The sequence below is a fragment of the Chiloscyllium plagiosum genome, chromosome 4 (assembly GCF_004010195.1).
Source record: "Chiloscyllium plagiosum isolate BGI_BamShark_2017 chromosome 4, ASM401019v2, whole genome shotgun sequence".
In the NCBI taxonomy this organism is placed as follows: domain Eukaryota; kingdom Metazoa; phylum Chordata; class Chondrichthyes; order Orectolobiformes; family Hemiscylliidae; genus Chiloscyllium; species Chiloscyllium plagiosum.
Genome location: NC_057713.1, coordinates 58,938,024 through 58,952,450, shown reverse-complemented (window position 1 = coordinate 58,952,450; position 14,427 = coordinate 58,938,024). Strand labels below are relative to the sequence as shown.

General features: G+C 39.1%; 1 protein-coding gene across 3 annotated transcripts in view; it reads right to left on the bottom strand.

Annotated features, from left to right (window-relative positions):
* LOC122549068 (putative Polycomb group protein ASXL3) overlaps window positions 1-14,427 on the bottom strand; it is a 294,423-nt gene that overhangs the window by 246,485 nt on the left and 33,511 nt on the right. The window contains exons 2-3 of one of the 3 annotated variants that reach the window (XM_043688272.1): window positions 12,691-12,773; window positions 2,676-2,678 (exon numbers count right to left, since the gene is read on the bottom strand). In XM_043688272.1, coding sequence (XP_043544207.1) covers window positions 2,676-2,678; window positions 12,691-12,773 — 86 coding nt within the window. Of the gene's footprint in view, window positions 1-2,675; window positions 2,679-12,690; window positions 12,774-14,427 lie in introns of those variants that run through there. The other 2 variants (XM_043688273.1, XM_043688274.1) reach the window with 2 other exon arrangements.

The window sequence follows — 14,427 nt, the reverse complement described above, 5'->3', positions numbered from 1 at the left end:
TGCAACAACTGTATATTTTTGTTAATGACAATTTGGGCAAAACTTAAGAGAAATTATTAGAAGACAAAACAATTAAAAATATTATTCATGGATGTGGGCTTTGCTGGCTGGGTCAACATTTATTACCCATTCATAGCTGGCCGAGAGAAGGTGTTGGTGAACTGCCTTCTTAAACTGCTACAGTCCATTTTGTGTTTTACATTTGGTGATTTCCATTTAGATTTTTATCCAAGGACTCTGAAATAAGGTTGCTTACTTCCAAGTCAGGATACTGACTGGCTTGGAGGGGAGCTTGCAGATGGTGTTTTTCACATGTACCTGCTGCTGTTGTTCTTTTACACGGTGGTAGCCATGAATCGGGAAGGTGCTATATGAAGAACATTAGTGAATTGCTGCACTGCATTTTGTAGATGGCAACACTGCTGTTACTGTGCGTTGGTGGTGGAGGAGTGTTTTGTTTTGGTTGTGGTGCCAATCAAGTGGGCTGCTTTTTCCTGAATATTGTCATGATATTTGCGTGTTTTTGGATCTGTATACATCTAGGCAAGTGCGGAGTACTTTATCACACTCCTTATTTTTACCTTACTGATGTTGTAAGGTTTTGGAGTCAGGAGGCCAGATACTCACTGCAATATTCCTAGCCTCTGACCTGCTTTTGTAGTCCAAGAATTTATATGGCTAGTGAAGTTCATGGCCAATAGTAGACCCCTCACCAAAATGTAGATAGTGGGGGAGAGGGGGTTCAAAGATGGTAATACTGTTGAATATCAAGGAATGATGGGTTGATACTTTTTCAGGAGATGATCAATGCCTGGTACTTGACAGCATTTGTCGCACAAGGCAGGGACAAATGGGTTAGGGATCATTTAATAGCTTGGATAGAAGATTGGCTAACCAACAAAAGCAGAGATTTTGGAAAAATTGATCTTTTCCTAGTTGGCAAGATGTAACTAGTGCGGTCCCACAGAGTTCAGTCTCAATTCAGTCCTCCTGCCCCAATTATTTACAATCTGCGTTAATGAACTTGGGTGCAGGGTTAAAAAGTAGCAGAATTTCTAGTCAGTTTCGATGAAGAAATAATAAATTTACTAATGGATTTTAATAGGTTAGGTGAATGGGCCAAAGTTTGGTCGATGAAGTTTAATGTAGATGAGTGTGAGGTTACACATTTTTGGTGGAGGAATAAAAGGCATATTATTATTTACAAGGAGAGTTAATGGTAAGCCCCTTTTTAAAATTAACTGTGCCGGAAGTTTTCAGAGCAGTTAAAGACAGCAAAGCATAATTCAATGATTTTCCACCAAAACCTTTTTTCTCACAAATCCAGAGGTCTACTCGTACTATAACAGAAAATAATTTACAATATTGGTGAAAGTCAGACAAAATGTTCAGATGTGTTGGCATAATGTCGATAATAGAAGGCTGGCAATCCAAATATCTAGACTATAATAAATCAGACACATGAATTCAAATTCCACAACAGAACTTGAGGAATTTGAATTCAGTTAGTTACAAAGTCTGGAATTGAAATGTAGTATCATTAATCGTGACCATGAAATTGATTAATTGCTCTAAATACGCAACTAGCTAATTAATGTGCTTTAGGACAGGAAACTTGCTGCCCTTACTTTTAACTGCACTTTGGAAATGGTTGATCAAACTCTTCAGTTGTCAAGAAGGCAGCTATTAACACTTGCTCAAGGATAAGTGGAGATGGGTAATAAATGCTGGCCCTCTTACTGATGCTACATTCAATGCGATGAGAAATTTAGTTTGCAGTTAACCACACTAATAACTTCTGAGAATATTTAATTTTCAAAAAGGGCCTCTTTACTACTGACTCAGAGAATTTATTAGAGTTCTTGTAACTGATGTCAATAAGTTAGTGATGACATTGAAACCCTGTAATTGTGTCACAGACTGGTATTGTGCCATGCAAAATTATGGCTGTATATTTCTGTAGAAGAGTTGCCAATTTTCGTCAAGCTTTTTCCAAGTGCTAGGAGAAAACAATTTGAGAGAGAAGTGTGAAACACAATTGAGTCACCAGTTAAAGTGGTGAGGAGACTTTTACGTACTTCATTGAATCTCCCCAGTGTGGAAATAGATTGTTTGGCCCAACAAATCCACATTGTCCCTCCGAAGAGTAACCCACCAAAACCCATTCTCCTAACCTATTATTCTACATTTACCCCTCACTAGTGCATTTCAACTACACATCCCTGATCACTATGGGCAATTTAGTTTGGCAAATTCACCTTTGGATTGTGGGAGGAAACTGGAACACCTGGAGGAAACCCATGCAGTCACAGGGAGAATCTGCAAACTCCACACAGACAGTCGCCTGAGGCTGGAATTGATCCCGGGTCCCTGGCACTGTGAGGCAGCAGTGCTAATCACTGAGCCACCGTGCCACCCCTTCATACTAGTTGCTTGAAGAGAAATACTGAAGAACTGTAATCAATGGTAATAGCCAAACTTAATTAAGCAAAACAAGTAAATAGCAAGTAAAACACATCCTTTCCACATTTACTTTGTCAATGAATGGAGGAGATTCTGAATACTAATCTTTTTGTCCCATTATAAAACATAAAAACATGAATTATAAAAGTACAGAACATCAAATTATACTAGCTATCAAAACAATTAAATTACTGTATATCGAGACTGCTTACCTTCTAAAACATGTCACCAGACGTTGAATAAAATCCAATGTGTAAAAGCAGAAAGAGAAAAGAAAATAATCTATGACAATGCAACAACATATAATCAAATTAAATTAAAAATCTTTAATGAACAGAACTAAATGACTACATCACAAAAACATAGAACTTATAATATCTTTTACAGATTGAATATTTAAATGTTTTCCTGTGTTTATAATAGAACATGTTAATATGCCATCTTAATAGTTTGACAGTGAAGTTACAATTTGGTTTAGCTAAAAATCATGCAAGAAAACTTCCACATTCCATTTTAGTCGATAAAATAAACTACTGCAAATGCTGGAAATTTGAAATAAAAGCAGGAAGTGCTGGAGAAAGTCAGCAGGTCTGGTAGCATCTTGAGAGAGAGAGAAACAGAGATAATGTTTTGAATCTGATATTACTCTTCTTCCACCAGACCTACAGAGTTGCTCCAGCATTTTCTATTTTTATTACTATTTAGTAAGGTTTGATTTCAGCTACAGAAGCAAGGAGGGCTCCACAGTCAGAAACACTATTTTGGAATCAACAAGGAAAATATGTCAGCCAAATGTTTTGCAGTTGAATGCATGATCAATGCATGTGTGTGAGCTGTAGATGAAAATAGAATCATAACTGAGTGTGCAGCCATGGACAGATCGATGATTATCATCGTAAACATGAATGGCCCACTCAAGCAGAGTGGTGTCTATATCACCCTAATTTAAAATCATGTCTTCAAAGAAAGAAGGAAGCAAGTGTATTGCAAGTAGCTTATATATTGAGTAATAATCAAATGTTTTGACTACTTTTTAAAGTTAAGTTTATGGGGTCGACTATTACATGGATACATTTTTGAAGGGTCTGCAATTCATGCCCATCAAAATTCATACTGGATCATTAGCAGAAGCCTAATTGGCAAGTTGTTGGAGAGAACCCTGAAGGATAGGATGTACATGTACTTTGAAAGGCAAGGACTGATTAGGGATAGTCAACATGGGAAATCATGTCTCACAAACTTGATTGAGTTTTTTGAAGAAGTAACAAAGAGGATTGATGAAGGTAGAGCGGTAGATGTGATCTACATGGACTTCAGTAAAGCGTTCGACAAGGTTCCCCATGGGAGACTGATTAGCAAGGTTAGATCTCATGGAATACAGGGAGACATAGCTATTTGGATACAGAACTGGCTCAAAGGTAGAAGACAGAGGGTGGTGGTGGAGGGTTGTTTTTCAGACTGGAGGCCTGTGACCAGTGGAGTGCCACAAGGATTGGTGCTGGGTCCTCTACTTTTTGTCATTTACATAAATGATTTGGATGTGAGCATAAGAGGTACAGTTAGTAAGTTTGCACATCACTCCAAAATTGGAGGTGTCATGGACAGCGAAGAGGATCACCTCAGATTACAACAGGATCTTGATCAGATGAGCCAATGGGCTGAGAGGTGGCAGATGGAGTTTAATTCAGATAAATGTGAGATGCTGCATTTCGGAAAAGCAAATCTTAGCAGGACTTATACACTTAATGGTAAGGCCAGAGGGAGTGTTGCTGAACAAAGAGACCTTGGAGTGCAAGTTCATAGCTCCTTGAAAGTGGAGTCGCAGGTAGATAGGATAGTGAAGGCGGTGTTTGGAATGCTTTCCTTTATTGGTCAGAGTATTGAGTACTGGAGTTGGGTGGTCATGTTGCGGCTGTACAGGACATTGGTTAGGCCACTGTTGGAATATTTTGTGCAATTCTGGTCTCCTTCCTATCGGAAAGATGTGAAACTTGAAAGGGTTCAGAAAAGATTTACAATGGTGTTGCCAAGGTTGGAGGGTTTGAGCTATAGAGAAAGGCAGAACAGGCTGGGGCTGTTTTCCCTGGAGCGACAGAGGCTGAAGGGTGACCTTATAGAGGTTTACAAAATTATGAGGGGCATGGATAGGGTAAATAGGCAAAGTCTTTTCCCTGGGGTGTGGGAGTCCAGAGCTAGAGGGCATAGGTTTAGGGTGAGAGGGGAAAGATATAAAAGAGACCTAAGGGGCAACTTTTTCACGCAGAGGGTGGTGCGTGTATGGAATGAGCTGCCAGCGGAAGTGGTGGAGGCTGGTACAATTGTAACATTTAAGAGGCATTTGGATATTGAATAGGAAGGGTTTGGAGGGATATGGGCCGGGTGCTGTCAGGTAGGACTAGATTGGATTGGGATATCTGGTCGGCATGGACAGATTGGATGTTTCCATGCTGTACATCTCTACGACTCTATGACTCTATAATTGATTTCTAAATGAAGTGAAAAAAAAATGGTAATTATGAAAACCCAGAGTGGAACACAGCAGCCAGTGGAATGGAAGACCAGGAGTGGAGCAAAACAACCGGCAGATTGGAAAGCTGGAGCTGGACGTGACGGTCAGCACACTGACTCATAATCATTGATCTGGTATCTTAGAAGAATTAGGGTCAATGTTTACACAAGATATGTGTAAACTTCTAGGTTATTTGGCCAAAAATAGGGGGTTGACGTTTACATGAGATCGACTATTGCTCAAGTAAATATGCTATATATCAAAATATATTACTTGCTGGTCTAGTCATAATGCTGCAGTAAATTGTCAGTTCATATTCTGAAGTACAGAAAGTCTCTTAAAATTTTCATTTTTGCCTTTTTTTTCTTCCTGGAACTATGCATTGATTTGCACAGGTCCAAGCTCATTTAATTGTAAAGTAAAAGTTTATAGAACTTGTCAGACCATGCTGCTGGAGAGGAAGTTGAATGGCAATTGATTATTTAACTGAATATTAGAGCAATATTGGAAGTTCACTTGCCTCTCTCAATATATGAGCAGACTGAAGCCATGCTTGTTGGCTTTGAAGGTGTATAGCTATGTGTATCATTGAAATAAAACATATAAGTGTGTTAAGTTTACGGTTCTATCCTTCAGCATGTAGTGATCTGCATAAGACTAAATCAAGCTGAATACCAGCATCTATTAAAATTCAAATATATAATGCATGATTTTCTGAATTTTTTGATCTATACACATTTCTGACATTTGTCCCACCTGGGTAATATTCCTGGATAAAAAGTGTTTGAAAATTACCATACAGTTTTACCCTCTATATGATATCTGTAAAATAGATCTTTAATACTGAGCAATACCTCTAAAATTAAGTTGTAAATCACGCAGCCTCCTAATGCTCCAGATAGTCATTTCAGTAATTCTAAATTTTTCGTTAGTCTAGTTTATGTATTATAATAAAAATTCCCAAGACTGCCTCATTCAGCATTCACTGAAAAATTCATTACATCAACAATTCTCTTTCTATCTTATTCAAATTAAGAATAAGGTCCTGAACAAAGGATATTATTCATTAGCATCCAGTTTAGATGAAATGCCATTGGTTTGAAACATTAACCCTGTGATTCTGACCCCAGATGTTGTCAGTCTTCCTGTCTACCTCTAGCATCCTGTTTTTTTAGAATAACTATAATAATCAAAGAACTTGATTAACAACACTTTAAATAGTAGGATAATAAACCATCAACCCTTAAAAATATTCTAACTGCATTAGATTTCACCTGATTTCTCTACACGAGGTTAGATTTTAGAATCAGGATGGCGATGAAGAGAAAGGTGCCCTGTTCAACAAGTTAAAAAAAATCACAGATCTCACAATATAAAAATATTCTTTATTTATTTGTTCACATGATGTGGCCATTGACAAACATCTTATTGCCTACTCTTATCTCCTCTTGACAAGACTGAGGTGAGCTGGCTTCTTGAACTACCACAGTTGATGGGGAAAGTGGGAAATATACTCTCAGTAGAGTTAGAAAGTTTCCAAGGTATTGACCCAGTGACAGTGAATGAATGGTGATACAATTCAAAGTCGGTGTGTGGCTCAGAAGGGAACATGTAACTTGTGAGTTCCTATCCATCAACAGCCTTGTTCTTCTATGTGGTGGAGGTCACAGGTTTGGAAGATGATAAAAAATGAGCCATGTTAGTTTGTTGGAGTGCATCTTGTAAATGGTATGCATTGCTGCCACTGTGTGTTGATGCTATAGGGACTGAATGTTGAAGGAGTTGGATGGGGTATCAATCAAACAGGCTTCTTTGGTGTTGTGCTTCTTGAATGTTGTTGAAAATACAGGTAAGTGGGGAGTATTCCATTACACACCTGATCTATGGTCAACTCCTGGTACTTTTATGGCTGCATATTTACTTGTCTTTTAATAGCATAGGCTAGAATACTGTCTGTGTCAAGTCACTTGTGGAACAGCCATTTCTGAGGAATGCTGAGTGGTGCTAAACATACTGCAATCATCAATGAACACTCCTGACTTTATTATGAAAGGTTAATGATCAAGATCTGACTCAGTATGTGGATGTACCAACTACAGAAGGTGCGAAACTTTTATCTACTGTAGGGAAATAAGGGTTGGCAGGTAAGTGAGGTGTCAGTGGGGGAGCACTTTGGGGCCAGTGATCATAATTGTATTAGTTTTAAAATAGTGATGGAAAAGAATAGACTGGATCTAAAAGTTGAAGTTCTAAATTGGAGGAAGGCTAATTTTGATGGTATTAGGCAAGAATTTTCAAAAGTTGATTGGGAGGGGCTATTCGCAGGTAAAGGGACGATTGGAAAGTGTGAGGCCTTCAAAACAATGAAATAATGAGTGCCCAGAGACAGTATATTCCTGTTATTGTGAAGGGGAAGGCTGATAGGTGTAGGGAATGCTGGATGATTAGAGAAATTGATGTTTTGATCAAGGAAAAGAAGGGAGCATATGTCAAGTATAGACAGCAGAGATTGAGTGAATCCCAAGAAGAGTATAAAGGCACTAGGAGTATACTTTAGAGGGAAATCATTAGGGTAAAAAGGAGACATAAGATAGCTTTGGCAAATAGGGTTAAGGAGAATGCAAAGGGATTCTATAAATACATTAAGGACATAAGGGTAATTAGGGAGAGAATATGGACCCTTAAAGATCAGCAAAGCCACCTATGTGTGGAACTGCAGTAGATGGGGGAAATACTAAACAAATATAAGACGATTCTTTATCCGAAGTTCCAAAATCCGAAAAGCTCCGAAATCTGAAGGTGTTTTGTGAAGTATTTTCTTTTCATTAACAAAGTTGTTTGGCATGTAAACAGTTCACCCAAGTCGACACCCACTCGATGCGTGTCACTCAGATGCAACGTGGGAGGTGTGGCCCAGCACCAGTAGGCCTGGATTCTCTCTCAAGGCCTGTTTTACTTAGTAAGTCTGCTCCTCTGGTCAGGTTTTTAAAAATTTTACCATCAAATTGTCACTTATTCTGAAATGCGAAAAAGTCCGAATTCTGAAAAACAGCTGGTCCCGACGATTTCGGATAAAGGATCGTCTACCTGTATTTTGCATCAATGTTTACTGTGGAGAAGGATATGTAAGATAGAAAACATGGAGAAATAAATAGTGACATCTTGAAAAATGCCCATATTACAGAGGAGGCGATGTTGGATGGCTTAAAATGTATAAAAGTGAACAGATTCCCGAGACCTGATCAGGTGTACCCTAGAATTTTGTGGGTAGCTAGGGAAGTGATTGCTGGGCTGCTTGCTGAGATATTTATATCATCTAAAGCCTCAGGTGAAGTGCTGGAAGACTGGATGTTGGCTAACGTGATGCCACTATTTAAGAAAGGTGGTAAGGAAAAGCCAGGGAACTGGAGATCGATGTGGTGGTGGGCCAGTTGTTGGAGGGAATCTTGAGCGACAGAACTTACATGTACTTGGAAAGGCAAGGACTGATTAGGGATAGTCAACATGGCTTTTTGCATGGGAAGTTGTGACTCATTAACTTAATTAAACGTTTTTGAAGAAGTAACAGAGAGAATTGATGAGGGCAGAGTGGTGGACATGATCCCTATGGACCTAAGTAAGGCGTTCAACAAAGTTCCTCATGGTAGACTGGTTAGCAGGGTTAGATCATATGGAGTACAGGGAGAACTAGCCATTCGGATACAGAACTGGCTTGAAGGTAGAAGGCAGAGGGTGGTGGTGGAGGGTTGCTTTTCACAATGCAGGCCTGTGACCAGTGGTGTGCCACAAGAATCAGAGCTAGGTCCACTGCTTTTCATCATGTACATAAGTGATTTGGATATGAGCGCAGGAGGTATAGTTAGTAAGTGTGCAGATGACACCAAAACTGGACATGTAGTGGACTGCAAAGATGTTTACTTCATAGTACAGTGGGATCTTAATCAGATGGACAAACGGAGTGGAAGACGGAGATAATTTAGATAAATGTGAGGTGCTGCATTTTGGAAAGGCAAATCAGGGCAGGACTTATACACTTAATGGTAAGGCCCTAGGGAGTGTTGCTGAACAAAGAGACCTTGGAGTGCAGGTTCATAGCGCCTTGAAAGTGGAGTCGCAGGTAGATAGGATAGTGAAGAAGGCGTTTGGTATGCTTTCCTTTATTGGTCACAGTATTGAGTACAGGAGTTGGGAGGTCATGTTGCGGCTGTACAGGACATTGGTTAGGCCACTGTTGGAATATTGCGTGCAATTCTGGTCTCCTTCCTATCGGAAAGATGTTGTGAAACTTGAAAGTGTTCAGAAAAGATTTACAAGGATGTTGCCAAAGCTGGAGGATTTGAGCTATAGGGAGAGGCTGAGCAGGCTGGGGCTGTTTTCCCTGGAGCGTCGGAGACTGAGGGGTGACCTTATAGAGGTTTACAAAATTATGAGGGGCATGGATAGGGTAAATAGACAAACTCTTTTCCCTGGGGTCGGGGAGTCCAGAACTAGAAGGCATAGGTTTAGGGTGAGAGGGGAAAGATATAAAAGAGACCTAAGGGGCAACTTTTTCACGCAGAGAGTGGTACGTGTATGGAATTAGCTGCCAGAGGATGTGGTGGAGGCTGGTGCAATTGCAACATTCAAGAGGCATTTGGATGGGTATATGAATAGGAAGGGTTTGGAGGGTTATGGACCGGGTGCTGGCAGGTGGGACTAGATTGGGTTGGGACATCTGGTCAGCGTGGACAGGTTGGACCGAAGGGTTTGTTTCCATGCTGTACATCTCTATGGCTCTATGACTCTATGACTAGAGGCAATTCAATGAAATATTTGAAGCTCAAGGAAAAAATGCAACAACTGTTCAGAGCCAGTATAATGGGAGCTATTTGGATTTTGGATTTTCACGGACAAGAAATGCTGCTTGCCGCTTACCTGAACGTCTACAGTGAGAAGTTGGCAAACACTGAAATAGTACAAAGTTTGTTAAGATGTTATTTACAGATGAATAAACGCATTCAGTACTTCAAGAGTACTTCAACCTCAGATAGTCCCATGTCTGATAGAATCTGTACATTTAGATAAAGTTCAAGAAACCCAGTTACCTAATGGCTAACCTTGCTACAAAATCAAAGAAGCCTCATTCCATCGCCAAATTGTTAATCATGGCTGCATATAAAAAGATTGTAGATGTGTTGTCAGGAGTTGATGCTGCTGATACTGCAGTTAAAACAGTGAATAGATGGCATATCAGCTGATATCAAGGAGGTGCTGCAAATGAAGTTAGCTACTAATGATAAGTCCACTGAAAAGAGTGGACACTGCCAGCTGCTGGCCAAGATTCAGTGTGCTAATGAGAATTCCATTCAGGAAATTTTCATGTGACCATTGAATAAATATTTTGAGTAACAGATATCTACCTACTTGAGGGACTGCAAACTTACATGGGTTACGTATTGGAGAATTTGCACTGGCAGAGAAAGCCCCCACAATGCAGAAACTTTAAGAATTTGTCATTAAGGTGAAAGAGCAAAATACTGCTTTCAGATTACACATTGCATCCTCCACCATGAAGCTCTTGTAGCCAAACAATTACAGCAGAGTTAGCTACAGTATTAGAGAAAACTGTGAAAATCGTGAATTACATAAATAATTCATGGTTGTTCACTATCTTGTGTGCAGAGATAAGGCCAATCGTCGGAGTTTACTATTATATATCAAAGTACAATTGTTATTGCGGGGCAAGATTCTCTCCCATGTTCATGAGCTCCAGAGTGAACTGAGAGGGTTTTCAACAATACATGAACTGTCTTATAAAGAGTTATTATCTGATGATTACCGGTGGGCTAAGCTGGTATATCTTGTATACATATTCAGCCATCTGAAAGAGATGGATATTAAAATGCAGGGGAAAACGAGGTGATCCTGAACATCACAGATAAAATTCAAGGTTTCAAGTCAAAATTGAGCTTTTGGCAAAGAATAGTGGCAGGGGATTCACATGAGATATTTCCACTTGCATCCGCAGCAGCAAACAGAGCTATCAAGATGTTAAACCTCATATTCAAACAATGCAAGAGAAGTTCGAAATCTCAGTAAATGTGGAAAACTGAGACTGGGTATGTGATCAATTTAGTTCACTGTCTTCTGATTCATCGCAAAATCTGAAGGTAAAAGAAGAAGAGAAACAGTAGGGATGAATCAAACAATGAAAGGTAAGGAAAGTGTGGCGAGGTGTCTGTGTACCCATTTTGACTGACTGTGGAATATAAATAACCGACAGTGTCAGACCATGCTTTTGCTGCACTCTTGCCGTTTACAATAAAATAACTCTGTACTCGAGAGAGAGCTTACCAGTGGAGCAAGATCAATAAGTGACCCTCTCATCAATTTCTCTGTGGATCAAAAGATTCTGTGCAAACTTGGCATGCCTGGGTTTCCCACTAATCTAGTAAATTGCAATTTATTTTATGTTGTGTTTTGCTCTGATCCATTGTTCATGAATAGTTAGAAATAGTTGAGCAGGTTTTTAAAATGTGCTTGTCTCTGCATTTAAAGACCTGATCCTAGCGCTAACTCTAATTCTATCGCAGGTGTATTCTTGCTGATGAATTTGAAACATTAATGTTTTTGAACCTTGTTTAGTTTGTTGTTTACACTTTGTTGCAAGCCTCTCGACTAAGTCCATAACCATAGTAAATTCAAGTAAGTGTGACATTTAACAATCAATTCAATTGAAAAAGTGACTGTGTTGTGGAATTATTTGTCTCATTGAAGTGTGCCTTGATACTGAAAGGCTGGGAATCATTTGTGTACACTAATTATAATCTTGGTAAATGTTATTGGAAGTGGGTGGGAATGTGAAATTAAAACATAGGCAGATCAACCATGATCTTTTTCCATAACAGAGTAGGCTCAATGGATTGAATAGTATACTTCTGCTCCTAATTTGTAGGCCAACTAAGCAAATTTAATCAGATAAACACATTTGGAAGTTTCACATGACTATTTCAGTTCAGATACACATTCTGTAGCTAGAATTGGCAGATAACATTTTTCAGCTCCACATTCACACAGTGAACTGTAATTATTCACGGATATATTATGTGCAATGGTGTGTTTTCATTGGTGGTTGGGGCTATCATGTTGGCTTATTAACAGAATTTCATTCCCATGATGTTGCATGAAAAGCTTTGTTGTGCAGTGTACATTTGAACAGTGTGATGCACCTCAGAGCAACTTATGGAAGCACAATATTGATCTGCTTGTGAAACCTTTATGTCACAGTGTGCAGAGTCCTGCACCTCAAGACCCTCTTGTCTCATTATCAGCCATTTTTGTCTTGTACAATCAACCCTTTGTCAGTAATGTCCTGATTTCCATCTCATCAACAGCCTTTTTCTTCTCACCCTTGCATTTTTTGCCTGCTTTTGTTCTTACTTATAATATATTATACATTTAACTTTGTTCTAACAGGTGTATGATCGCTGACGATAATCTAGTAGAACAAGGCAGAAACTGGAATTATCGACAGAGACAGGTATTAATATAGATAGGGCATTTGGTGCACCATCATGAAACAAATCTGAACTTGTAGTCTGAACTGATTCACAAGAACAGATTCACAAGTAAAGTGATTTTAAAAACTTGACTAAAAACCCCTACAAAGTTAAAATAAATTTAAATAACAAAATCCAGAATTAGGTATCCCAAATGGAATTGTGTTGATACTTACTGACCTCATTTCTTTCAATCCCTCTTTCTGAATGACTTGTAATATCTGCTTTGGTGTCATTGGCGTGTTAGGATGTTTTTCCAAGACCTAGCAGAAATAAAATGCATATAAACAACAAGAGAAAGAAGACCAATTTTCTGAGATTTACATTGATGGAAAAAAAAAGTCTATTTTCACAATTGCAAAGGTACATTAACTTGTTCTAAATTAGATAGAGAAGGAATGTCATTAAAAATGACACTAGATATGGTCTATATTAAAAGTAGTATATTGCTTCACTCTATTACTTTGTACTTATCAGTCAAAATAACAATCAATTCATTGTAAGAAATATGAGAATTCCCAGTTCAAGTACATTGCACAACTAGGATGTGTTGTGTTCCAAAAATAGCAATTATTTATTTTGTTATTCTTTTTTCAAGCAGTTACATCATCTAGATATTCCCACAATCTCAAATGAATTTCAGCCAGTTCAATTCACTTTACATACTATCAAGAAATGGCTGAAGCCATTGGATACATCAAACGATGTGTGTCCTGACAGTATTTTAACAGTAACATTGAAGACTTTTCAATGATTTGATCCCTAGCCAAGCAGTTCCACTTGTTCTACTGGTACAGCTACAACGCTGGCGTTTACTTGGCAATGTAGCAAATGGTCAGTATGTCCAGTTCACAAAAACCATGACAAATCCAAAACAGCCATTTATCATCTTATCAGCCTACTCTGAATCAGCAACAAGTTGATGGAAAGTATCTTCAACATTGCTATTAAGTGCCACTTATACAGCAGTAACTTGCTTGCTGACATTCAGTTTAAGTTTTGACAGGGCCACTCAACTCCGGACTTCATTATGGCCTTGGTGAAAACAAGAGCAAAAGAACTGAATTTAAGAGATGAGGTAAGAGTGACTATCCTTGCTGTCAAAGCAGTATTTGACTGAATGAGGCATCAAATAGCCTAGCAGAACTGAAATCAGTGCAAATCAGGAGATATTTCTCCACTTGGGAATCATACCTAGCAGAAATTGGAGCCCAATCATCTCAGTTCCAGTACATAGCTGCAGGGGTTCCTCAGGATAACGTCATGGGCCAAACCATCTTCAGTGGCTCCACTAATGAGGTCAGAAGTGGGGAAGCTTGCACAGTATTCAATATTATTTGCTGCTTATCAGGCACTGAAGCAGCTCATCAGGTCAGGCAGCATCCAAGGAGCAGGAGAATCAACATTTCAGGCATAAGCCCTTCATCAGAATTCTTGATGAAGGGCTTATGTTCGAAATGTCAATTTTCCTGCTCCTCGGATGCTGCCTGATCTGCAGTGCTTTTCCAGCACCACACTCTCAACTCTGATCTCCAGCATCTGCAGTCCTCACTTTCTACTGAAGCAGCTCATGTCCACATGCAACATCATTCAAAACATTCACCCTTGGGCTGTTATGCAGAAAGCAACATTTGTGACACACAGTGGTGGCAATGACTTCGAGAGAATCTAACCAACCCTAGTTGACATTCAATGGCATTACTATTTTTGAATCCCCCATCTTCAGCATTCTGCAGGCTACCAGTGACCAAAATATTTATTGGATCAGCCTCGTAAATGTTGTGCCTATATGAATGGTTCAGAGACTGGAAATTCTGTGGCACATAATTCACCTCTTGACTCCCTAACAAATTGCACTATTGTAACTTTGCAAGGATGCTTTGACAAACCTGCAACTTCTACTACTTAGAATGAGTA